Below are 27,690 nucleotides of genomic sequence, written 5' to 3' on the forward strand. Positions count from 1 at the left end.
TTCTAGAATGTTCTGATCCTAGAAAGCTTAAATCACATTCTGGAACTCAACTGTAGGCGTGGCATCTCGGCCCCTGCTTCCCCCTTCTCGTGTTAGAAGTACCCAACTCCCTTGACAAATTATCTTTCCACCAAAAGCACCCAGAGTGATTTCCATACATTTCCTGTCCTGACTAAGACTCCTGGACTCAGGATCCAGCACATGAGCCAGGCAATCAGAGGTTATGTCGCACACTGATAAATGTGTCTACACTGTCACTCTGTGAAAAGATACGGCCTATATTACAGAGAGAAGAGCTAAATCTCAGAAGAGATGGATAAGTTATCCAATGTGTTTAATTGGTAAGAGACACAGACATATCTCGACCCCACTTCCCTTTGATACGAGGAATCCTCCAGAGCAAAAAGCAACAGAGTGCAAGAAGCACATGAATGTTGGCACAGAATTAACGCTTGACTTACCAGCATGTGCATACAAGAGTGTGTGTGCATGTGTTTATGCAAGTGTGCATATAGTGTGCTGTGCCTGTATGTGGTGCATGTGCACGAGCATGTGAGTGTGCATTCCCATGAGCACACACTTGGAGGCCAGAGGCTCTCCGGTGTCTCCTACCGTCCTCTGCCTGCTTGTCTTGAGCCGAGGTCCCGCCTTGAATAGAAGCTCACTGGTTTAGCTAGGCTGGCCAGTGAGCTCCTGGGACCTACCTGTCCCTGCCACCCCCACGCCCAGCCCCACCTCAGCGCAGGGGTTACAGGTGCAAGCAGCCATGCCCAGTTTATACAGACTCTGGGGATTTGAACTCTGGTCCTCATGCTTTATAGCACAGATGTTCTTGCCACCAAGCCAGCTGCCCAACCAGCATTTCCTAATTTCTATCTGCTCCATCATGTTTCTATGGGTGTTTGCCAGCATGTGTGTATGTGAGCTGTATGCACGCCTGGTGCCCAAGGAGGTCGGCAAAGGAGTCAGAGCCATTGGAACTAGATCTTGGATGTGGTGAGCCACCTCCTAAGTGTAAACCCAGGTCCTCTCCAAGAGCAGCCATTTTTCTCCATCTCTCCAGCCCCCTCTTCACTGGTGGTTCCCTCCTGCCCTGCAATTTAAACAGCATTCCCTGTAGAACTATGTGTTTATACTGTCACACCCAAGGGTGATCTAGTACGTACAAGACCTTTCCTTCGTGTTGTTGTTTCATTAGTTTTTGGTTAGCATAACCAAGAGTAGGTCGTGCTGTGACATCTCCATTGTAGTTTGTTTGAATCCCCACCCCCGTCTTCCCCATTTCTCCTCCTTCCCTCTCCATCTCCAAATATCACTTCTCTCTGCTTTCATGACACATACACCCTCTCATCCTTTTCTGTTCTTCCCCACATCCTCTCTGTCCTTCCTTCCTCTCATATGCCCATGTACAATATATATATATATTATATATATATATATATATATATCTCACAGAAAGAGAGAGAGACGGACAGACAGTCACACACAATCACAGGTACACACACATACAATCACAAATCACAGATACACAGACACAAACACAAACATACACAGAGAGAGAGAGAGAGAGACATCCAGAGACATATAAATGCACTCATAGATACACAAAGAGACACACATACACATACACACACACACACACACACACACACACACGTGCATGTGCTACAATTCTGCATGAGGGAAAGGGTGTGATATCCACTTTCTAAGTTCCACTTAACATGATGGTCTCCGGTTCCGTTCATTTTCTCACAGATGACGTGATTTCAGTTTTTCTTTACACGTGGATAACTTTCCTTTTGTGCACATGGACCACGTCCTCTTTATCTGTCCCTCTGCTGACAGACATGGGGGCTGGCTCTATTTTCATAGTTCCTGTCAGCAGTGAAGGAGTACCGTGGCTATGCGGGTACCTCTGTGATGTGCTCGCTTAGAAACCTCCAGGTATGTACCTAGCAATACAGGCTTGCTTTGCAGAGGCTGTGACTCTGGATCTAATGGCACAAATTTATAGGCCCTCATTTTTAGGATTATGCTCATTATATATTCATTACAGGGTACTTGAAGCTTAGTCCTACTGTCTCACCCGAACTAAGGCTACCCAAAAGACTTGGGAAGACCAAAATTCATTTCTTAGCTTCCCCCTAATGGCTGCTTACCAAAGATCTCCCCACATTCCACCAAGAGGTCTCTAAAATAAAAATTGTTGTTCTTTTTTTCAAACCAGCTAGTAAAAAATCATGCTACTAAGGTGTTCAGGAAACCAAGTAGGAGAACAGGGAGTAAGTGAAGGTCGTCTTAGAGCACTTCAAAAGTGGCCAGACTGAATGCTTTCTCCCGGTACCCAACACTCCTCCACTCCATAGCAAGAATCCAGCCACAGGAGTAGCATTCAAGAGTTCTGAGGAGACATAGGATCCCCACTCCTCAATGACAGGAGCAGTCCTAAGAAAACATTCCAGCACCTCAAATCTTCCCAATCCTCCCACCGCTGACCTCGGAACGCAAGGATGCGAGCGTGGCCTGACCGGCACTCCGTGGAGATCTAAGTGACGGGGGAAACTGTGAACCTATCAGGTCCTCCTTGTTAATATTTTACTTCCTTCCTTGCATCAAAGGCCGGATGGAACATGGAAAGACACAAGGGAAAGTATGCAAGATCAACACGAGCAAAGAGAAGATGAGAGATGAGGTCCCAGTGGGTCAGCAGAGCCCTGCAACCCTGTCCGATCGTGAGAAGTAGAAGGAATTCTATCACAGTGCAGCGGACTCCACTCACCTGGGGGAAGAGGGAGTACGTGGAGTTGTCGATGGTGAGCGAGTATAGAAACTCCCCGTCATACCACAGGCTCTTCCCCATGGGGGAGTTCACCTTCGTCATTGCAAAGAGATGGGCGGGGTTGCAGCAGTCTTCCATTTGTTTCCTAGGAGAGGAAGAGAAAAAGAAGGCAGGTCAAGGAGCAGCTGGGTCGCTCACCTGTCACCCCCACGGGAACGTGCGGCCTCACCCCAGGGCTAGCTCCCTCTGCAGAGTCTCCACAGCACAGTGCGGATCACACTCTGAGTCACTGGCACTCCCAGTCACTGAGCTGCATGACTGTAATAGTTCGCTTAAAATGTTTTTCAGAAAAGCATTCCAGCTCTCAGCTCACATATGCATGACCCTTGGGGATGCCTGGGTTAGTCCAGCCATCCAGGTCCTGTAAAGACTTGGGCTGGCTCTGAAGGGCAACTAGGCATTTACGACAGCAGAAACACACCCGTGGCCCGGCTGTAACTATCAGGTGGTTAAAAACTGTGTGGCGTGATGCTACAGGAGTGTGAAAAGGAGTGATCCAAACTAGTAGCACCCCAAACTAAGGGCACAACTACAGAGAGCTCCTCAGAGCCCCTCTGAGTAGAAGCAGGCGTGAAAGGAGTGACGTGGTCTAAGACACTGGTAAGGCAACTGCTGACAGTGGTCCTTTGATCTCGGCCTCAGTAGGAGCTGACGCAGATGGACACTATGGCCTCTGCCTTGGCTGTTCACCCTCTGTGTTTGAAATACTGGCCTCATTCAGGATTACCTACCCCTAATGTTCTACCTTATAGTCTCTTGTTGTCTCCTCAGGTTCTGGCCTTGTTACTGCATTATGGGTAAACCGATCAGTCACCAAGCTTTAATGAGTAAATGAGATGACAAATTGCAGACACAAAGGCACACCTCGATGGCCAATAGGAAGCACCTGTGAGATTCCTTAGGCACACTTCTGGTGTAACAATGAGTTTCCAGAAAGATTAACTAAAATCTCATGAGACTGGCTAGGTGATCCTTCCTGCTTCTGATCTTGCCTGGCTTTCCCTTTGCTAGTTTCAAGGGGAAGAAGACAAGGAAGAGGGCAGGGGACAAAAGTCTTTTTCCTGTCAAAGATTTTAATGTCATATTTTGCAGCCATACCAGCATTCCATTTATCATAGACTGTTCTTCTATTCCTTTCCCATCCACCATCACCACCACCACCACTATCACCACCACCACCATCACCATCATCATCATCATCATCATCACCACCATCACCATCACCATCACCATCACCATCACCATCACCATCACCACCACCATCATCATTGTACTGGCTAGTTTTGTGTGTCAACTTGACATGAGCTGGAATTATCACAGAAAAAGGAGCCTCAGTTGTGGAAATGCCTTCATGAGACCCAGCTGTAAGGCATTTTCTCAATTACTGATCAAGGGGGAGGACCTAACCCATTCTGGGTAGTGCCGTCCCTGGGCTGGTGGTCTTGGGTTCTATAAGCAAGCAAGCTGAGCAAGCCAGGGGGAGCAAGCCAGTAAGTAATATCCCTCCATGGCCTCTGCATCAGCTCCTGCTTCCTGCCCTGCTTGAGTTCCAGTCCTGACTTCCTTTGGTGATGAACAGCAATGTGGAAGTGTAAGCTGAATAAACCCTTTCCTCCCCAACTTGCTTCTTGGTCATGATGTTTGTGCAGGAATAGAAACCCTGACTAAGACAAATTGGTACCAGGAGTGGGGTATTTCTATGACAACCTGACCATGTTTTGGGGAGGACTGTGGAAGGACTTTGGAACTTTGGGCTAGAAGAGCCATTGGGTGTTAAGAGCTCTGTGCAATGATCTGTAGGAGCTTGGAAGATAATGTTGAGAACAGTGCAGAAGATGGAGGCCTGGCTTGTGAAATTTCATAGGGAAGATTTAAAGACTCTTTTTAGGGATGTTACTGTTTTGGTTGTGAAGAATCTGTGGTTTTGGTTAGTTAGGGCTGAAGAATCAGCTGTGATCAACAAGATACCAGAACTGGAATTACTGGAACTATTGATGCTGGTCAGCTGGAGCTAAGAAATTAGTGGTGATTAAGAAGAGACCAGCATCACCGAGGTGAAATCTTCTGGGAAGAGCACAAAGCGGCTGTGTTCCAGAGATGCCAAGGTTGTCCCTTGTTCTGTGACTGAACCTGGTAATGTGTAACAGTCACCCAGGTGGTACTGGTTTTGAAGGCATGAAGGAGTTGTGAAAAGCAGCTGAGGGCACTGTGAGAGGCTGTGGAAGGCCTCAGTTGCAGTTGATGGCCCAGGACTGAAGGGGTCATGCAGAGGAGTTGAGGCCTGGCACCATGAAGAGAGCCTGTGAGAGGCTATTGGTAAAGCCTAGCTGTAGCAGAAGACAGCAATGTTTTGGAGATGCCAGTACCATGAGATGACCACCATCTCATGCAGCAGCAGCAGCAGCAGCAGCAGCAGCAGCAGCAGCAGCAGCAGCAGCAGCGGAGAGCAGGCAGCTGGAGCCTAGAAGACAACATGTGTGCTACAAAGGGCAAAGCTGGAGAAGTGACCCAAGCCCTTGGAGGAGCCTAGAAGATCATGAGTGGATCCCAGACATTGGACAAGCAAGCAAGCTTAGGCTACAACTACAGATAAACCAAGGAGACCACGGCAAGCTCAGGAGCTCTGTACAGCAAAGGAACAAACAAGAACATCGAAAAGCAACTTACAGAGAGAGAGAGAGAGACAGACAGAGAGAGACAGAGAGAGACAGAGAGAGAGAGAGAGAGACAGAGACAGAGAGAGACAGAGAGACAGATAGGAGAGACAGAGACAGAGAGAAAGAGAGAGACAGAGAGACAGAGAGACACAGAGAGAAGCAGAGACAGACAGAGAAAGAGAAACAGAGACAGAGAGGCAGAGAGTGCCTAGCACATGTCTGGTAGTTAATATACCTTTTATAAGGAGTTCTTCCAACTCAATCATAAGAAAACCAATAATCCGATAGCCAGGACCCAAACAAATGTTTGTCCCCAAAAGAAGCAAAGATGGGAAACAAGGCCAGGATGGCTCCAGGGTAAATGTGCTTGCTGTGCAGGCCTTGTGACATGAGATTGATACCTGGAACCCAGGTTTTAGGGGGTGGGGGGCTGGATATGACAGTATGTATTTGTGACCTTGATCTTCCCACCGTGGGATGGGATGCAAAGACCGGATCAGAGAGAAAATGGCAAGTCAGCTGTCCTGAGGAACCCAGGGCAGCTGCAAAGAGGCTTTGCCTCAAAAGCAAGGCTGAAGGAGAAAACTAACCAAGCCTACTTCAGCCTGCCCTCTGGCCTGCCCAGGTTCACCATGGCTTTCTTTCTCTCCCTCTGCCTCATTTTTGGCTCTACATCTCTCTCACATACACACACACATACATAATTACTCCTTTCAAAATTAAGAACGGCAGGCAACAGTCACCCGGAAATGGGCTTAGCTTCCTTTCCCGGCAGGAAAATGTGCGGTGAAGCCACCGAGAGTCGTACTTCACACCTGTACAGATAGGCATCTCCAAAGAGCAAACGGCAAGAAACATCTGTGTGGAGATAAGAAGGCCACACGCTGCTGATACAAAAGTAGACTGAGGCAGGTTCTGTGGAAGAGAACGCAGAGACTCCAAAAGAAACCAAAAAATGTAATTCTCACGTAACCCAGAGAAACCAAAAAAACGTAATTCTCACGTAACCCAGCTGAACTTATTCTGGGTATGGACCCGAGAGAGAGAAAATCTCCACCTCAGAAAGAAGCCTGTGTTCGCCTCGGCGTGACTCACAACAGCAAATGTATGGCACCCTTCCAGATGCCATTTGCAGATGGATGGACAGGAAACAGAATTTGATTTCACCTTAACTAGGGGACCCTGCCATTTGTCATTTGCACAGACCTCGAGGATATTAGGTTAAGTGAGAGAAGCCAGGCACAGGGGCACAGGGAGTGTATGATGTCGTGTGTATGTGGGCTCAAAAGAAAAATGCGAAAGTGTGAGAGGTGAAACCGTGACTATCGTGAGAGCAGGGCGGGGAGGAAATGGAGAGGAGTGGGGCTGTGTAGCTCAATGGTCAGAAAACCACCAAGGAAGCCATCAACTGTATGAGGTGGTGTTGCTCAAGATCAAGGAGCTCACCAGTTTGGAGGACTACAGATACCAAAGTTGAAATGCCAGACAGATTTGGGCTTTTGTGGCTAGGTATACTCTAGCTGCTCTCATCACAAATAAAAGTAGTTCTCAGATGACAAACTCTTAATCTGCCTCCCAGCAGCCAACAGTGAACATTTTATTCTCTGCATATCCCAGAAGCCTCAAACACCAAATAAGTGTACTTTTAAAGTGGAGGGGGCCAACCAACAAGTGAGTTACTACTTGTGTCTGCAGAGAAATGCAGCCGGAGGCTCAGGGGGCATCTGTGGTTGCTTAGAAAGAGCAGGGCTTTGAGTTATGTCCAGGGTTCTGCGAGAGTTTTCTACCCTAAGCTCCAGCCTGGGACCAACTGGCAGGACGTGTTAGCCAGGGATGCTGCCACAGATTTATGAGGTAAGAGGATGTGATTCTCTTTGCCAGAATGCACGGCACCCATACTAAGACTCAGAACTGTCCAGCCGAATCGTGTATGCCGTCTCTGTCAATCAGAACAATCAGCTTTTGGAATTTTTGGCAAATTCACTTCCCTCCCCTTTACTCATGTTTCCTACTGATAGTGAATGATACCTAGTGTGTGTGTGGTATGTGTGTGTGTGTGTGTGTGTGTGTGTGTTACATAGTAAAAAAAAATCACGTGGTTTAAAAAAAAAGCAGGAGGAAGTATGACTCAGCCACTGACATGCTTGCCGCTAACTCCAGGACCTGGATACATTTGCAAACAATTTATAAAAATCCGGGCCGGCATGGCAGTACACAGTGTAGTCCAGTGCTGGGAGGAAAGAGAAGAGGCCCTCTCTTTCCCTGGGGCCACTGGCTAGCCAGCCTAGCCTACTTAGTGAGTTCTGGGTCAATGAGAGATCGTATGTCTAAGACAGACAGTGCAGGGGAATGACACCTGAGGTAATTTTATAGCCTATTAGTACAGGTATGCACACACATAAATGTGCATCATACAGAAGAAATTCCAGGTTACACAACGTCCCATTCTCAGCGTGCTAATGATTAGAATCCCAGCCTCTGACACGGCTCCCGTCTAAGATGCTGCACTGAGTCCACGAGAGTAAAAACATGCTCAGCCCAAGAGGCACTGATGAGGAGGTCACTCAGGTCTCAGGCCTCCTAGTGGGAGCTGGGGCAGGGGGTCGCAGGCCATGAGACCGTCCCCTATGGCAGAGCTCTTCAGCGGTGGGTCATGACCCCACATGTGTTCCTGTAACTGAATGTGGGGTCGCAAAAGACATTGACAAGGGTAGAACATGCAGCAGGTGGATTCAAAATCAAACGCCAGGAAGTGTTGCCAGCAGTTGCCACTTGTGCTGTAGGTAACCTGACGATTGTCAACTGGACGGGATCTAGAATCGCCCAAGAGACCAGCCCCCGAGGGACTCTCTAGAGGAGGTCAGCCTCCAGAAATGCTTGTGAGGGATCTGGCTACCCTGATGAGGTTCCTGAGGCAAGCAGATCCAACCATCCAGGGAGCAGCACTGTTCACTCCACATGGGTTTCACAGGCATAAGAAAGCAGTCATGGCTGCCTGCTTCCTGACTGTGGAGCCAATGTGGCCAGTTCCCTCAGCTCCTGTCACCAGGACCTTCCCCACCAGGCGGGCCGTGTGTCCTCCAAGTGTGAGACAAAAGACCTTTCCCCTCGAGTTGCTTTTGTCAGGACCTTTAATCACAGCAACAGGAGAGGTAACAAGACACGCAGTTTCACTGCTTCCCCTGGTTGCGAACACACAACACGCTCGAGTTTACACTTCACATGGCCAGCGACAGTGGACACGGCCTGAGCTGGCTCAGCATGGACAGTTGTGTGTTGTGACCTGCAGTGATTTTACACAGAAGTTATCAGATCTCATAGGAACAACATGGCTGGAGTAATGGTTCTTACTATCTCCCTACCACCCGTACTGAGTCAGAATAGTTTATCTTGGCTCTGTATTAGATTAGCACACTCATCCCATTAGTGCGTAAATTTGCTTTCCTCTTTGATGAGTGGTAAGTTATATGCGTGTCAAAGAAGTGTCTGAAACAGTTTCTTGATGGTTTGTTATTAGTAACTACGCTGATCGGTTGCTATTAGGAAAGGTTTAGCTTGTGTGCTTCCTTTACGTACCTACATACCCAGGGTCGCATAACCGTTTCTCAGGTAGAGTTAAAGAAAGACTGGTCTACAAGCAGATAATACCTGTTTGTGCCTGTAAACTGGGAGTCGGGAGAGGTCTGAGATTTTGAAAACACTCAAACAACAACGGTGATGAAAAGGACCACTCACTTATGAGTGCCTCAGAAAACCTTTCTGAGACTCTTTCAGGCATCAGACTGAACACTTCGGTCCCTGGACCTGAAAAGGGCTGGCAAAGTGTCAACCCCATGACTGGCACTCGTAAACTCTTCCCAAGGCCTGGCTGGATAGAAACAGGACGAGTGACTGAGGGCTCTGTCTTGCTCTCGGTGTTTGACCAGAATCTACAGCTACACTCGGCTTTAGACTCGGCTTTGGGAAAGTTGAATAACCAAGAAAGTGAACATTTCTATCTATGACACCTCAGGCGTCATCCCTAGACACGTACGCATGTGCCAAGCAACCGCGCAATCACACGCCATCGGTACCTCATCTAAACAGGGCCTGTGCCGCAGCCCAGGCAGAGAGCGTCATGCCTGCCTACTGTCTGAAACCGAAATGCAATCTAGATTTCTGACAAGGAGTCAGGGAGGCAATAGAGTGAAAATCTCCCTAGATGCCGCATATGCTCTCATAGTTCCCAGCTCCCGTCAGCCTAGGGACACACAGTACACAGCTAATAGTGCGGGAAGAAAATGCTACAATCATAAATCTATGATGAAGGCTACCGGTATTGCATACAACAGTGCAAGCACATGAATCTGACAAGAGAACAGAATGTTATGAAAGCCCAGACTTGGAAGATAATATGGGAGGAAAAAATAACAGAGCATCTATTTATCAACAAACAAACACAATTTTTTAAGGATTTATTTTATTTATATGAGTACTCTGTTGCTGTCTTCAGACACAGCAGAGGAGGCCATCAGATCCCATTACAGATGGCCGTGAGCCACCATGTGGTTGCCGGGAATTGAACTCAGGATCTCTGGAAGAGCAGTCAGTGCTCTTAACCGCTGAGCCATCTCTCCAGCCTATAACCACACTTTTAAAAATAGCAATATATAGAAGACAAAAGGGTTGAGACGGTATATGACTGATGTACTGGCATCGGAGACATTTAAACAAATTAACCACCAAGAATGATTTCTGGGGACTAGAGAGATGTCTCGGCAGTTAAGAGCACTTGTCGCTGCTCTTCCAGAGGACCTAAGTTCGATTCCCAGCACCCACACAGCAGCTCACAGCCATCTGTAACAAATTTTAAGGGACCCAATGTCCTCTTCTGACCTCTGTGGCCACCAGGCACGCATGTGGCGCCTAGACATACATGCGAGGAAATCGCAGATAAAATAAAAACAACTTTGTAAGACTTTGAAACATAACAACATCTACTCTCAGTTATTTATTTTAGTCTTGAAGGTAGCTGGCCAAGTGGAGAAAAGGCTTTGAGTGGGAAGGCGTCATACTCTGTCAGGGCAGGCTATGGGTTAGATGTAAAATTTGTCCCTAAAAGTTCCATGAGGAATAAAGGCTCTAAGAAGAGTATGGATGAGAAACTGTTTCTGATGCAGTCGTGATGGAAAATCTCTCAGGTTCCCTTTATCCTTGTCCCTTCACACCCTCCCTGCTTTCTGTCTCTCCACAGTACCAAGCTTTGCCTGTGGCTGTTTTCTCTCTTTATGGTCTTGATCACTGCCCGTTTTCCTCTGTTAGTAACTTGTTGCTGGGACCACATGCCCGGCAATCATCAAGCTGAGGGAGGGTTTGTCTAGGCTCACAGCCTAAGGGATACCCCCTGCGCCAGCTGGGAAGGACGGCAGCAGAAAGGGTGACGCATCTCTCATTTCCACAGTGGGAAAATGGCAGGCAGTGGGTCTGGACTATGAAATCTCAAGGTCCGTCTCAGTGAAGTACGTCCCCTGGCAAGTCACCTCCCGAAGTTTCTATAACCTCCCAGGTGTGCAAACAGTTGAAAGGCCAAGTCTTCACTCCTATGAGCCTACAGGGAACATTCTGCATCCCAGCCATGACAGGCTCCAGGTACAAAGCACATGACTCCAGGAAGAGGAGTTCTCTTATTCATAACTGGATCTTCTGCTCCTGAGAAGCTGCCTCAGCCATTGAAGGGGGCGTTAAATATTGATCGGGTGACTTGATAACAAGTGAGAGAGAGGTGGGGGGAAGGATGGAGGGAAGGATGGAGGGAGGGAAGGAGGGAGGGAGGGAGACAGAGGTAGAAAGAGAGAAGAAAGAAGAGAGGAGAGAGAGGAGACAGGAGAGAGGAGAGAGAGAGGGAGAGGGAAGAGAGGAGAGGGGAAAGAGAGGAAACAGGAGAGCGGGGGAAACAGAGAGTCAGAGAGAGACAGAGAGAAGGGGGAGAGTGGGGAAAAGGGGGGAAGAGGGAGGGAAGTGGGGAGAGGGAGAGGGAGACAAACAGAGAAGGACAGACAGGGAGACAGACAGTTTTGGGGAACTCTACACAAATTTTGTTCTTACCAATTAAAACTCAAATTTAAGAACTCCATTACATACCATTTTCACCTATAGAAACCAAATGTCAAAGAAAAAATAAATTCCTGTAGACTGACAAATGCTGTCAGCAATAGAAGATGAGAGATTCTGAGGTCTTGAGATCTGTTGAACACCAAACTCAAGTTCCTTCCCCTGTTGCCGAGCTGCAGTGAGAACAGGCTGCCCTCGGGCACACGGGCACACAACACAGCCAGGGTCCACAGGAACAAGCCGCCTGCTGGTAAATTAATTTTCCATCACCGTAAATGTCAAACTTTCAAATTCGACTTTTAAAACATTCGAAAGGAATTTAAATACAATCCCATCTTCCTAAAGTTCTTTCTTGACTGGCAATATTTGACTCTGGTCAATTATTGATTTTAATATTTGACCTTTGGCCACAGTGTATATGGAAGGAACTTCTTCCAGATGGCTAAGTCACCAGACTTTGCTGTAAGCCACTATTGACTATTTCACGTTGACGCCTTGGGTGATGTCACAGAGGTGAAGGTGCCCAACGTCCTATCAGAAGAGGGTGGTTCTGAGACTGAGACCCTAGCTAGAGCGTGCTAAGCCCTTCATATGGTCTCAGTACGTTTTCACTCCGTTGTCCTTGATTGCAAAGACACTGTCCTTCCGCCTGACAGCCCTGCACAACCCCAGTCCAAAGCTGCTTTCTGTGCATAAACATTCCCATACATGTTCCGTCTTTTAAAGACTAGCCTCATTTTTGATCGTGTATATGTCCATGTGTGGCTATGTGCACATGAGTGATGTAACCGTGAAGACCAGAAAAGGAAGTTAGATCCCCTGGTCTCAAGTTCCAGGTGCGCTTGAGTCACCTAGCACGGGTGCTGGGAAATGAACTCAGATCTTCTGTAAGAGCAGCAAGTGCGCATAACCACTAAGCCATCTCTCCAGCCCCAACACAACCCTACCTAAAGGATGAAGAGGAATTACTCTGCTGTGTACATAAGCTAAAAAGGACTTTGCCTTTGTGGTGCCTGGTGCTGGACAGTGAAATTAGAGATGTTTTTTAGTCCCTTCTGGATGGTAGAGTTCACAACAGTCATGGAAGGTAGCATTGGACCCATTATGAAAATGGGTACATTTTCCCTTGATTGAATGGAAATCTTTGTCTTAAATCAATTTCAAAGCAAGTTTAAAAATGGGAGTCAGCTGAGAGACACACCCAGAATACAGCAAATACATAGGCGAATGCTAGCAGCAAACCACTAAACTGAGAACGGGACCCCCGTTGAAGGAATCAGAGAAAGGACTGCAAGAGCTTGAAGGGGCTTGAGACCCCATATGTACAACAATGCCAGGCAACCAGAGCTTCCAGGGACTAAGCCACTACCCAAAGACTATACATGGACTGACCCTGGGCTCCAACCTCATAGGTAGCAATGAATAGCCTAGTAAGAGCACCAGTGGAAGGGGAAGCCCTTGGTCCTGCCAAGACTGAACCCCCAGTGAACGTGATTGTTGGGGGGAGGGTGGTAATGGGGGGATGGGGGAGGGGAAGTCCATATAGAAGGGGAGGGAGAGGGGTTAGGGGGATGTTGGCCCGGAAACTGGAAAGGGGAATAACAATCGAAATGTAAATAAGAAATACTCAAGTTAATAAAGATAAAAAAAATGGGAGTCAGGACTGGGGGTGCAGCTCAGTGGTAGGGCTCCTGCATGGCCGGGTGTGCAGCCTTTGGCTTGGGCCAGAGCATGTCAAACAGTAATCATAACCATAAGGTCTAAAAGTAAACTCATAAACATGGAGTCACTGTTGACGAAGGGCCTCATAACAGTTTGAATGTGGAACGTCCTGCAGGGGCTCATATGTTAATACCTGGCTCTCCAGCTGATGGTGGTATTTGGTATTCTTGAACACTTAAGAAGGGGGCACTGAGTTGGAGGAGGGGCGTTGGTAAAAGTATCAGAAGCTGTGTTGGAGGGTGAGCACCTCAGTTCTGTCTTGGACCTCATGCTCACTGGTCTGTGCAGCTAGGAAGGTTGCAGTAGCCCTGAGAACGAACGGCCGCACCTGTCTGTGGTAGAGGACCAGAAGCACTGGGGAAAGTACTGTGTCTCAGCCAACCAGGCCTACAGTACTGTTCCCACCACGCTTCCAATTTTGCCCTACATATATTTTAAATTTTATGTATAGGTGAGGGAAGAGAGTGTGCCAGGGCATGCGGAGGGAGAGGATTATCTGTGGAGTTTGGTTCTCTCTTTACACCATGTGGCTTGTACGGAACAAACTCAGAGTGCGAAGCTTGCCTACAAGCTTATGGGCTGCGCCATTCCCCCCCAACCCCCGACGCATCTAAGAGGTGTAAAACACACTCTCGAGATCTGGAGAGACTGCTCATCAGTTGAGATCACAGGTGCTAGGGCTGGAGAGATGGCTAAGTGGTTAGGAGCACTGACTGTTCTTCCAGAGGTCCTGAGTTCAAATCCCAGCAACCACATGGTGGCTCACAAGCATCTGATGAGATCTGATGCCCTCTTCTGGTGTGTGAAGACAGCTACAATATACTTACATAAATCTTTTAAAAAAAATAAAGGTCACAGGTGTTCTTCTGGTCTTTGTGTACACTGCACAAACGTGGTGCATAGACACGCATGCAGCCAAAACACTCATACACGTGCAATAAAAATAAATAAATCTAAAACAGAAAATTAATTCAAATATATAAAAATAAAATATATACTCAGTATAGGTAAAAACCTGAATCTTCCTTAATGTTCCATAAAAAGCTGTCAGGAATTTGGGGAAGAAATGCTTTCATTATACTGTTGCCTAAAATAGTGTTTTCTACAGATATAATACAAAACGTTTTAGGGATTAATCTTTAGGTAATTTTCCAGAACTGCAAACAGAGCAAAACAGTTCTTATCCTCAACGGAAGAGAGCCTGTGGCCTCCCATTCAACGGGCTTTGCTTCTTCCTAGTCGAGATGAGTACACGGTACAGATGAAGATGCGTGTTTGGTGTGTGATTTGCATTTCTCAACAATGAGCAGAAAGCAAATGGGAAAAGAGCTTGGAACCCGAGTATTCCCAAAACCGTCTAATTTTCCTAAACCCTACTTATTTTGTAAGCCATCTAGTAAATATAACTGATTCCTTCAGAATTACCCGTTAGCTATTTAAGGAGGTGTGAGCTGTTTTGCAAAGCACATACACTTATTCAACCAACAAATGCTCACTTAGCATCTTCTGTCGGCTCAGTGCTGAGGGGAAGAGAGATGACAGGCTCAACAACTATCAACGCGCTAAAATCTTTTCAATTCCAGGGGAAGGAGCCAACCAAAAATGAGGTAAACATTTGCATGCACTAGGTCAGGAGGGTGTGATCTTCGGCTGGAGCAGTTCGGTTTGTCCTCACTGGGTGAGTGACTTTCAAGTAAAGACCGAAAAGAGGCAAAGAAACATTTATCCGGGTGAGCAGAGGAGGCAAACTCTTGTTCCTCTTGTCCTAGCATCTTGGCCCAGCCCAGGAATTAAACTGGCATAAGATAGGCTAATAGAATAAAATCGTCCAATTCATTATTAAATGAAAGCGTTATTTGATGCAAAAGACCCCTAAGGAAATGAAGGGCAGAGAATGGTAAAACGTGTGGGCTTTTAGATGAAGCGAGGCAAAGAGGGGCATTGTGGGAAATAACTACACTGGACAGAGGTGAAGAGAGCCTGAGGTATTAGGGGGCGCTGTAGAGTAATCCTTTCTAAGCAGGTGCCGAGAAGGGCATCCCACACACACACAGGAGGCTCCATCTCAGAAAGATGAGAGGGGACAGCAACACCCTCTGCTCCTTTCTGCTTCTCCTATGCCTCTCTTTAAGAGGACTCTCTAAGTATACAATGTTCATTATGCATATTAACATGCCCCATCTCCTGCCCTCCCCCAGCCACGCCCCTATCCCCCATCACCTACCTTCCCCACCAGCCATGCCTCTCAGCATCACCTACCCTTCCCCCCAGCCACGCCCCCTCCGCATCACCTACCCTTCCCCCAACGCCTAGACAGTTTCACTCCTGCTTTTATCACAAGCACGATCTAATGTGTTTATATAAAACCTGTGAAAACTTTAACGATATTTGTCTTTCTGAAGCTGGCTTAATTTGTATGCCATGACTATCTCCAGTTGTATCTATTTCACAATCAATGACGCAATTCTCGTCTTCTCGAAGGCTGAAAAAAATCCCATTGTATGTCTAATCTGCTCCTCCGGCCCGGACACCTAGGTTGCTTCTCTGATTCACCCAAGGATGGTGCTGTAGGAAACACTCCTGTGGAATCTCCATCCCAGCGATGGGCTGACTTGAGCTTCCCTGAGTGAAGCCAAGTTATATGTTAGATCTATTTTTAGGCTAAGTTTTTTGTTAGATTAAAAAAAAAAAATGAGGGGGTTGGGGATTTAGCTCAGTGGTAGAGCGCTTGCCTAGAAAGCGCAAGGCCCTGGGTTTGGTCCTCAGCTCCGAAAAAAAGAAAGAAAATAAATAAAAAAATAAATGAGACCGCATTTCACCAAATAACTCTGGCTGAGCTGAAACTTGCCCTGTAGACCAGGTTGGCCTCGAACTCACAGTGATTTGCCTATGTCTGCATCCCGAGAGCTGGAATCACAGATGTGTGCCACCTCTCCTGGCTGTTATTTTTAGTATTTTTGGGACATTTCCATACTAGTTCTGCTGTGACTGGACTAATTTAAGTTTCTACCAACAGTGTGGGGCAGGGAGGGGGGGGGGTCCTTTCTCCCCTAAACCCTGCATTTGCTACTGTTTCTTAATGACTGGTGTTCTAACTGGACAGTGTCATTTTAAACTTCTCTGGCTCCTAGTGAGGTTGAACTTTTATGGACCATTCCTGCTTTATCTTGTGCTACAGTGGCGGAAATTTTAGAGCAGTGCTATCCTGTACCATCCAAAGGCGTTACAGGAGGAGCAAATGGCAGGTAAAGAGACCTTGCGGAATGTGGGTTGGGGTACACCTGAAAGTCATCGTGACAATAAAGACGCTGTGCCATTTTGTAGGTTGATGTCATTATGCAAGTGAAGGCAGGTACAGGACAGAACAAGGCCTGTCATTGGAGGAGAAGAAAGACTGGGCAGGAACAACGTCTAGAAGCAAGACAGAGGTGTCGGGGCTGGGAGAACAGGGCGGCAGATGTAAGATTCTTCTTACATCTTCTTAGACACAGGTTGTTATGACTATTTTTAAGGGATGGGTGTTTACAGGATTTTGTGCTGTCTAGATGGGCAAATTATATCTTATCAATTGGATCAGAGGTTCTTGTGCGGTGTGTTCTTTCATGTGGCGACTTGAGTTCACGGTAAGAGAGCCTCAAGATAGGTGGTCTCTGTATGAAACTGGCATGGCAGCGACCTCCCGAGGGAGCTATGAGTGAGGGCAGGGCTGCTTGGCAGGGTGCCGCACTGGAACAGCCCACGGACTGCCTGAGTCAGAGCGGTACTTGGGGGGCAGCATGGAACCGCTGGCATAAATTAGCACTAGTTCCAACCGCCTGCCGGACTGTGAGGGTAGCAGGAACCATTCTGCCGGTTTTTATTTTTTACCACAACACTGGTTACATTAAGATTCAGCCCCCTTTCCCTCCCTGAATATTTTCTTTCATGATTGGCTGGGTTTATAGGTGCAGAGTCCATGGTTATGGAGGAATACTGTATCAAATACAACTGCTCGCGCGCACGCATACCTTTGCTCTTAACACATCTAGAAAGAAGCTCAAGAGAAGAAATGTCTCTGAAATAGTGGCGGGCAAAGGAAAAGCAGAAGCCGATGAAGAGAAGCAAATTCCAAAATTATTCTGACTTTTCTTACTTCCCCTTCCTCTTTTCTTTTTCCTCTTCTTCCCCTTCCTTTTCTTCCCTTTCCTCTTTTTCCTCTCTTCCTCCTCCCTCTCCTTCTCCCTCTCCTCTTCCTCCTCCCCCTCCTCCTCCCCTTCCTCCTCCTCCTCCTCCCCCTCCTCCTCCTCCTTCAGACAGGGTTTCTCTGTATACACAAGGCTGGCCTCAAACTCAGAGACCAGCCTGCCTCTGCCTCCTGAGTGCTGGAATTAAAAGTGTGTACCACCACTGCCCTATTCTGATTTTTCTAAGCTAGGAGGCTGGAGCACGAAGCAGGAAGGAGTCAGGGTTTGTGGTTTGCCTCCCTGGATTACAGGCCCGTGAGACCAGCCCAACTCCACACCCACTCAATTTTCAGAGCATAACCGACTTCATGATTCACGGCACATACTTCTGGTATTTCTGCGAGAAAGACTCAAAATTCTTTTTTCTGAGAACAATTTTGGCTTTGCGCTATGACCCATTTTTTCACAGGCAAGAATTCTGTGTAAATGCAAGTCTCGGGATCCTCGATTTTCCTTACAGAAAATTAACGGTGCCACCTGCTTGTCCAAAACATATGGGTCTCTCTTTACTCAGCACAGAGTGGCAGCATCTCGGCTTGTCAACAACATTTAATTGACTGTCACCCAGTTTCCATTAAATACGCAATTAAAGGAACATGTATTTAAGAGAGAAAAAGAGATGTCTTAGCTGGATTTTCTCCTGGGAGGCCGACTTCATACTCTCCAAACATCTAGTTGGATCACGAGGGAGAGCAGGCATCTGCATCATGTGAACGCGGCTATTTAAAAACATCTACCCTATAAATCTATAGCTGTGATTAAAACTGCCTTCTCATCAAGTGGGTCAACCCAGCTCGCGCTCATCACGTTGTGAAAATGCTCATCTTACCCACTCATCACCACTGTGCTCACGTTACCGTACTTCATTTGGAAGTGTTTGTGAATATCCCTGCCCCCTCACCGTAGGAAAGGGCAGAGGGGTTTGAGATGACAACAGAAACTGTGGGCTTAGGAGCACAAACAAACGGAGAGATGATTTATTTTTAAACTGAAAGCTTTGAGAAAATAAAAGACATTTCCATTGTAGATGGAATGAATCATCCGATGAGAAGTGAATTTAAAAGAAAACCAATCGGCCCAGGGAAAATGATAGAGGAAAAAAAGGGAGTATTTAAATTTTGTCAATGAGATAACCGGACACTGAAACATATCAGCCAGATAAAGCCATTATGATATATTTATACTGAGACACCGGCAAGCTTCTAACAAAGGACAGTGTGGATGTTTACATCTGGGGCTAAGTAAAAACACAGGTGTCAAGTGCCCATCAGTCAGTTTCTCCTTTGTTTAATGGAAGTGAGTCAGTAAAAACAATATTTATTTACGCATTTAATGGCATCCTGGGAAGCCCTCCACCAGTGAGCTACATCCTCAGGCCTACATTATCCAAAAATTCCAAAGAGCAGCTGGTTCAGGCATCATTAGTGAGAATGCATCCCATATACATAAGGCCATGGTGAATCTGACATCGGAGCGCAGCACAGTGGCCTGTGCTAAGGAGGCCCTCCCACGATGGGGGATGTAACAAGAAAAAGTGTTCACTTGCTTCGTGGTCCTTCAGCAGAGATAAAAATCTGCCTGCTTTGGAAATCACTTAAGCTACATGTACGTTTGGTACGTATGTGTAAATGTTTACGTGTGCGAGGCTACTCCTGTATGCGCAGAAGCATGAGCACGTATGCGCACGTAGGGGTTAGAAACTTGTGTGTTCTTCCTCAGATTCTGTCCTGGGGCTCACTGATTAAATTAGGCTCCAGCAAGTCCCAGAGATCCACTTGTCCCTGCCTCGTCAGCACTTGGATTGTGTCGGTATTTACACGGGTTCTGAGACTTGAACTCAGGTTCCCGTATATGGCAAGGACCTCCCCCTAATGAATAAAGATTTCAGGGGGCCAATCACTGGGCAAGGAGTAGGCGGGACTTCCAGGTCAGAGGTGGGAAGAGAGGAGGAGAAAAGGGACTTGAGGTCTTTTGGATGGGGAGAGATTTGGGGGTACAAGATGTAAAGAGCTAGAGGGCCCCGGTTAGATGGCGAATCCACCAGGATCCCCTCCTGGAGGATTTAATTTAGTATGGCTCACTAACTAGGATGTTAGTAGTTGCGCCCAGTGATTGTGTTCCCTGTTGATTCTAAACTGTTTGTGCGGTGTTTTCCTTCACGCAGTGACTCAACTCCAGAGAAAGGTGCGGTAGCAAGGGACCCCTGCCAGCCACAGAATTTGATGCGTGGGGCTGGCATACTAGCGACCCACCATGGGAACTTAGCGAGTAGTTGGGAGAAGAGATTTTAGAGCAAAGGGTCAGAGAGTCCGCCGAGATGAGAACACCCCGCTGGTGCCCCGCTAGGGCCCGGCACGGTGCCTTTTTAAAATATTTAACGTAACAGCCATACTCGCAAGTACTTTTCTGGAGTATCACCTCCCCAGCCCCTCAAAAATCTATTTTTTTTAAAATATTCACTTAGTGTTTGGAGATGGTTTAGAAGAAATAGGTTAAAAAGTACAAGGTTTAGCTCTTCCTGGTCGTTTCAAAGTTGAAACAACTTGTGCGATTTGAACCTATGTGGAAGAGAATCTTAGAATTAGGCAGGCAGACACACTGTGGGGAGGGAGGCCTTCATCGAGCAGCAGATGTGTGGAATTATGCCTTTATTAACTCACCTTTTAAGGTTATAATGGTAGGCTCTTTTTTAAAAAAAGAAAAAGGCTTTATTTGTTCCATTTTATGTGTATGTTTTGCCTGCCTCTATTAGGTGCACCAAACCCGGGTCCTCTGCAAGAGCATCGATTGCTCTTAACCACCGAGCCTGCTCCCAGCCCCCGTAAAGACTCTCTTGAAATGAGAATGTATCCGCTAACATTTATCAGAATCATAAGCCACAGCATAACTGACATCTCCACACTTAGATATGGGGATATATATATCTGTGTATATATTTGTTTCGTAGAATCAAAATCTTTAAGCAGATTGGATGAATCAAACACAATATTCCGTTGGAGTGTCAGCTGTCTCAAGGAGCTATTGTGGCTCATTTTGTTTGTCCTTCCACTTTTGCTTTTGGACAAGCGAAATGTGTTCAGAGTTAAAGTGACTACAAGGCAACAAAACAAGCTTCCCTATCAGAGTCCCCAGCCCCGCGTCTCTGCAGGAAGGCAAAGGTGTCGTGTGTAGCTAGCACACAAAGAACGCGTGTTGGCTTGCTACGGAAGAACGTAAAGATAGCATGCTCGATTGGTTTCTTTTCTGTGGGCTGTGATAAAAACATACCCTGACCAAAGCAAGTTAACAAAGAAAACGTTTCTGTTGTCTCACAGCTCCAGGGTCTGGTCTAGCACGGTGGGGAAGTCAGAAGTAGCTGGCTATGGCACATCCACACTCTCAGGACGCAAACGGAGATGAACGCTGGCTCAGCTCGCTTCCTCCATGGTCTTACAGTCCAGAGACACTGTGGGGGACACCCAAAGTGGCCAGCCTTTCCCCTTTAATTAACCATGTAAGGATAGTTCTCCGTAGACACATCTAGCTCCCTATTTCCTGGATAGTTCTAGGTATCTCCAAGCCCACAACTGAGAATAACTACCACATAGATTATTTGAGCATAAAGTTTCCTCCTGGAGGAGGAAGATACAAGCAAAGCAGGTTTGCAACTTTTGCTTCGTAGTCTGGCTGAGAACGAAATTCTGGGACATGTAGGAATAATTCTCTCTTAAGATCTTGAAGGCGTTCTCCACTATTTCCTGAATTCCGGTGCTCCTCCTGAGAGGTATGGCTCCACTCCTTATGTGATCACTTGTGATGATTTCTCCAGTGTGCCCAGTATCACACCTTTAGTGACGACATGGCCCTTCCTTCCTACTGGAAAGTTCTATTTTCGTAGCTCCCAGCCTCCAGGGATGCAGGATGTTTTCTTTGGGAGGATGATAACTAAACCCTTTTCTGTGTGTGCTTCTACTTCCTGCATCGTCCGTTTCCTGTGTTGTCTCCCCCTGACACACACACACACACACACACACACACACACACACACACACACACTGTGATTTGACCTGTCCTTCATGTTGGAGATTTTCTAGAAATATTTACTGGCTCCCAGGTGTCCATTTATGCTTCGAGGACACTAAACACAGGACACAGCTCTTTAGACTCTACCTGGAGGCCAGCATGGCTGGTCCTCGCCAGAAGGTGGGACTCAGCTGGATCCCAGCTTTTCTTGGGGAGCCTCATGGGTCAGAAGGTTTAAGCCTGCGTCTGGCATTCTGGGAGAGAAAAGGAAAGATCCCCCTGTACCTGTACCTCTCGCCCGCTTTTGCCCTGTTTTCAGCCACTATCCCAAGCGACAATTCTTCAGTCTTTCCATAGGTGGGCAAGGCCATGTCCTCGGCCTGTGGTAGGGGAGACCTGGCACACAGCCAGCCAGTCCTCACATTTTAGAAAATCAGCCTCACATTTCCTCAGTCTTTCAAGAATTCTGTAATGGGAACTGAAGGCCCTCCTTGCTTGCTCCACACTGTAGGCACTCAAATTCTGGACTTCTTTGCTCTCCGCTCTCCGCTCTCCGCTCTCCGCTCTCCGTTCTCCGCTCTCCGCTCTCTCCGCTCTCCGAGTCAAACGCCACTGGGCCATCTGCGCCCTGTCCCTTACGATGTTGTTTATATCTCTCACCTGTTATTTGTTGTCTCTGCTTCCACTATCACTTTTCCTACAGGTTTAAGCCTACTTATATTCTGTTCTCATCTTATTAGCCTTTTCTGACAGCTCGGAACACCGAAAGCCAGATGGTATTACTCATTTCAACTTTTAACATCTTTCTTTCAACTTTCTTTACTTGGAAATTCCCGGTGTTTTCTGATTTTAAAGTGTGTATGTGGGGGAAAAATTGACTGGAAGACTTCCTAGATAAAATCAGCACACGTGCCCTTACAAAGAATGAAAATGATACCCAGGGCATGCGGGGTTTGTAATTCTCATCTCGTAAGTTTCCACATATTCTTTGTTGTGGGGTTGTGGTATCTGACACCAAGGCCGGGGCAAGCAGGTCCTCTACCTGAGCCACACAGACATTTCTGCATCAGTGTCTTGAATTCATAGGACTTTATCATTTTACAGGCATTCAATTTTTAGACGCTATTAAAGTGAAGAGGTAATTGTTGGTTGTTAGGGAAAACTCTATGAAAAAGAAATTAAAAGTTAAAAATATTACGACAGGATGAAAAAGAATACTTCAATGTTCATTCTCCCCAGGGTCTGGTTTTCAGGCTCTCTTCAAACTTCACGCAGACTTGCTGCTCTCCATACTTTGCTCGTTGTTGTGACAAAAATGCAACATAAAGCAGGAGAGATCGTCTTGCCTTGTTGTTTGAGAGTATAGCCCACAACAACGGGAAAGGTGCGGCGGCCAGAGTGTGAGGGCAGCCTTACGTTGCTGTCTGTCTAGAACAGAGGGAGTATGAACGCAGAGACTCAGAGACCCACTTCCTCTTCCCCTTGTCATTCAGTCTGGGACCCCAGTTCATGAGATAATGACCCCCGTGTTGAAATATATCTTCCTTTTACCGGAACACTCTCATAGACATGTGTTCCTGGGTGAGTCCTAATCCAGGGCATCAGATAAAAGAATTTACATCAGGCCCCTTCTGTTGTCAACCTGACCCCAAAGCACCTGTCATTAAATCGTAACATTCCACCCCTCACCAAAAGTCTCCAAGGTCATCTCCCAATGTAAAATGCACCTAGTTTGTTTCTGAAGGTCTTAACAGGCAGACACTACGGGACATTTTAAGTTTAGGTCCTCTACTGTGACTCAGGCACTCTCCTAACTGTAAGCCCCTGAAAAATCAAAAGCATGATTTACGCACTGGTAAAATATAATGGCAGGAAGCAAACGCTCTTTTTCCATGATGAAGAAACGGAAAAAACTTGACCAAAGCAACCTCGATGATCAAACCCGATCACTCGGCCTTCCCTTTCCCTCACGTCTTCCTCATTTCAACTTCTCTCAAGCCATGACAAGAATGCCATCCAACCTCTTGACTGCCCCTTCTCCTCTGATTGCCTTCCCGCTCTTTCCTGATAGGTTGACCCTCCTTCCTCTTATCATCTCAGTGTGCTCATGGGCTCAGGCTCAAACTTTGGCTCCCATAATCCCTTACTCTCTACTCATATGAAAGGACTAACTCCTACCCATATTCCTTATAACCACTCCCAAAAGGCTAGAAATTTCATCCAGTGACCTAGTGACCCAAGGTAATCTGGACAGCACCATCAGCACCTTGTCTTGCTTTTCTTAGAGGACGGGATGACTGAAAGCAGGAATTACCTCATTGAGTAGCCTTGTCTAGAACCAGTATGAGGGTGGGCACAATGGCTCAGCAAAGCCCCAGCTTCCGTAGAGCCTAATTTTTCTACTGACCGGCTGTATCAGTTACTCCTCTTGTTTCTATGACTAAAAACCTAACTAGAAACAACTTATGGGTAGGGGGGCTGATTTTGGCTTACAGCTTGAGAGGATAACCCATCACTGTGGGGAGGGGCAGAGGCAGCTACCTAAGGCCTGCGCTCATACTGTACCCTCACATAGAAGCCAAGAGGAGACAGGAAGTGAGGTCAGACTACAAAACCTCAAGGCCTGCCTTCGGTGATCCCTTTCCTCTGGTGACACTGCACCTCCCAGAGGTCCTATAACATCTCCAGACTGTTGCGGCTTGCTCATTTAGCGTGTACTGCAATGATGCAAACCGGCTCCCCCAAGGCCGAGATGCTCCCAGGAATGAGTGGAGCCACACACACAATGTGCCCTCGCTCCTTAATTTAAAACTATTGGTTAAATAAAGATGCTGACAGCCAGTAGCTGGGCAGAAGAGACATAGGTGGAGTTTGGACTTCCCAGGCTTGGGGTCTGAAGAGCCCATGAGGAGGAAAGGAAGATGGAGAGAGGAGGAGATACCATGGGGTAAGAACCTTAAAATCATGGCCATGAGGGTTGGTCGATTGGAGCTAAGAACAGCCCATATGGAAGAGAGGAAGTAGTAACTTGGGGTTATTGATAGGAAAGCAGATTCTAAGAGCGTAGAGGGTAGATATCCGTCCAGCTTTAGTGCTGTTAAAGGCTTATTATAAATTAAAGGTCATGTGCGTCTTTTATCTGGGAATTGAATAACCAAAGGCAGGGTAGAAGCCCCTGATTGAGATTGAATATTTCCGTACCAAACACAGCGCTGTGCTCCAAGTGGTGGAGGCACATGGCTTTAAGTCCAGCGCTCAGAAGGCAGAGGTAGGTGGATTTCTCTGAGTTTGAGACCAGCCTGGTCTACATAAGGAGTTCTAGAACAGCCGGGGCTACACAGAGAAACCCTGTCTTTAAAAAAAACAAAACAAAACAAAACAAAACAAAACAAATAAAATCATTGCCATGCTACAGACCAAGTGTTTCGAAGTATGAGCCTATGAGAATCATTTCACATCCAAATGCTGGTCACACAAGCACATGGCTATTAGCTAATGCAGAACAGATTCTTCTATTTCAAAAGTCCCTGTTAGTCTTTAATAGTTTGAATATTGGTCAAAAATCTGAGGTGTAATTAAAGCCGTTGTAACCTCAGGCCTTTCCACCCATACCCAGGTTCATGAAATAACACCTCTGAGACTTCTTATACATGAATAAATGCTCGGGCCAAAAGCTTTGACTTCTTTCCTATTAGCCCATTTATTATATCTAAACCATGCCACATGGTTGCCTGGTCCTCAGTTTCACACAACAGTCTTCTAAGAGTTTCTGCATGAATCTTTATGCCCTCGATATTGTCCCAGAATTTCTCTCCCTCTACTGGATGCCCCACCTTTTAATGTTGCTCATTGGCCAATCGGCCTTGAATGACAGGTGATGCTTCCATTCAGTTCAAGAGATTATCTCTACGCTAAAGACTCTTCTGGGAACTCAAGATAATCTCGTAACTGGGAGCCCCTATAAAACCAAGCAAGTTGCACACTCCCAATAGACGACAGCATAGATTAAACACTTCCATTCCAAATGGGTAAAACTTTCAGTTTAGCAATAAAAGAAGAGGCCGGAGCAAAAAAAAAAAAAAAAAAAAGCTAAACCTAGCAAAACCAACACCAAGTCCTAGAGTTACATGTTCAACATCTGGGACTGGCAATGGAGTCAGCTGGGTTCCATCCGACTTGGTAGCCCCCACCTCTTCAGTTCTAACATCTACAGCAGATGTGGCCTCTTTCCCGGGTCAGCTCCACTTGTGCCCCTGTCTCTCCTTCTCAGGTAGTCCACGGTTTCACCCAGTGACCTCTTAGGACATAGTTTTGGGGAATCGGATCCAGCATTTTCGAGAACCTTAGTGCTAGCCTACCCCAATCCCTTATCTTTCCATCTTCTCGTCCTAATGAACTGGCTTCATCTGCAGGGTGGTGCCGAGTTCTGCTGCCATCCCACTTGGACCCGAGTCGTAGTGATGCATGTACGTATGGCTGCTTGGCGGTTGGATTATAGGAACCCACTTCCCTACTCGGACGAGAACCTCTTCAGAGGCGTACCCACGCCTGGCTCTCTCCTTCCCATTTGAGTTTGTATTTTCACGAGTCGGAGCTTCTGATGCATGGAGCTCTTGTGCAGAACACACCCCAGTGTGGCCCACGAGGTTCCTCTTGAACAATACTAATCCCTCAGCATTTACAACTGCTTTCTCAGCACCAGCCTGGTCAATGACTTTCAATTTGTTCATGTCCTTCCTTATCAAACTACACATTTTGTACCTTACGTCCTGACAGAACAGGAAGTGGGTCAGGCTACAGAATGCCAAGTTTCTATATGACCTGTTTCTCCAGCAAGGATCTGTGTCCTAAAGGCCCTACAGTCTTCCGAGGAGGCACCGCAAAGCTGAGGAAGGGCACAGACTTCGTGCAAGCCGTGGCTTTGTCCACACGCCGCTCTAGGGCTTTAGTCCAGTCTCTGGGCTTTCTGTTGTCCCATATTCTCACTTGCAAAATTATCTGATTATAGATGGCAGACATCTAGCAGGCTGTGCTACACTCCCAGCATATCCGCCATGGTTATAAATAGTTGTGATTATTGAGATTCTGACAATAAACATGAACTGTTTTCATAGCAAAGGGAAAATAGTCAGATAGCCCAAGATGAAGAATTTGAGACAGGCATAGACTGCAGTAAAACAGAGGCCTGGATCTAGCCCCCTATCACTTTTGGGCACAGCCCTCAACAAGGACCCATCTCCAGGCAGCATGGTTGTGAGGAAGGTGGAGATGATCCTCTGATTGAGTGAGTTCATTCACTACAGTGTAGTGTGCTGGAAAATCCTCCACCCAGACAAGAGCACTTACCCAACACTGAGTCTCGGAAGTAGCGTCCTGCTCTCTTTTCATTAGGAGTGTGCGTGCGCACATGCACTCATGTGGCCCTACTTGTATGTGAATACCAAAGAAGAACCTTCTTCTACTACTCGGTTCTCTGGAATTGTTATGCTTGGTGTCAGTCACTCGTATCTACTGTGCCACCACCTTGCTGGCCCCGGGAGTGTGGAAGGAAGCTGAGGAAGAGAACTCAATCAGTAAAGTGTTTGCCTTGCAAGCACAAGAACTTGAGTTTGGTTCCCAGAAGCCATGTTTAAAACTAGGTGTAATAGCAGACCTGGAGAGGCAGATGGCTCTCTCTCTGGCTCTCTGGCTCTCTGGCTCTCTGGCTCTCTGGCTCTCTGGCTCTCTGGCTCTCTGGCTCTCTGGCTCTCTGGCTCTCTGGCTCTCTGGCTCTCTGGGGCTTTGCTGGCAACCCATTTTATTTGGCAAGTTCCAGGCTATTGAGAGACCTGTCTCAAAATAGGAAAAAAAACTGATGGCAGGTATAAGGAATGACACCAAGTCCCCACTGGCCCTAACATGCACAAGCACACATGGTACATATGTTTCCATACATAAATGGATGCCAAGAGGGTTGTTCTTTCAAATGATTTTTCAAAAGTGTGTTTTTTTTAAAGGGATTGTCATACAAAAAGGCATCAGGAGCCCTGGCAGACTCAGAGAAGTCCGGCCACAGACACTGCTGACTTTCCTACACTCGTCTCCCCGTAAGATGTGCTCATCACCACGGCGGGCGGCACCCAGTGAACCGACCAAAGGAAAACACACGCCGACCAGA

The 27,690-nt window shown here is 46.9% G+C and overlaps 1 protein-coding gene across 2 annotated transcripts in view; it reads right to left on the bottom strand.

Moving 5' to 3' along the window:
- Nucleotides 1-27,690, bottom strand: part of St8sia1 (ST8 alpha-N-acetyl-neuraminide alpha-2,8-sialyltransferase 1) — a 137,588-nt gene that overhangs the window by 83,793 nt on the left and 26,105 nt on the right. For both annotated transcript variants that reach the window (XM_039107103.2, NM_012813.3), the window contains exon 2: nucleotides 2,780-2,924. In XM_039107103.2, the coding sequence (XP_038963031.1) occupies nucleotides 2,780-2,841 (62 nt within the window). In that variant the 5' untranslated portion in view covers nucleotides 2,842-2,924. The remainder of the gene's footprint in view (nucleotides 1-2,779; nucleotides 2,925-27,690) is intronic.

The sequence above is a fragment of the Rattus norvegicus genome, chromosome 4 (assembly GCF_036323735.1).
Source record: "Rattus norvegicus strain BN/NHsdMcwi chromosome 4, GRCr8, whole genome shotgun sequence".
Taxonomy (NCBI): domain Eukaryota; kingdom Metazoa; phylum Chordata; class Mammalia; order Rodentia; family Muridae; genus Rattus; species Rattus norvegicus.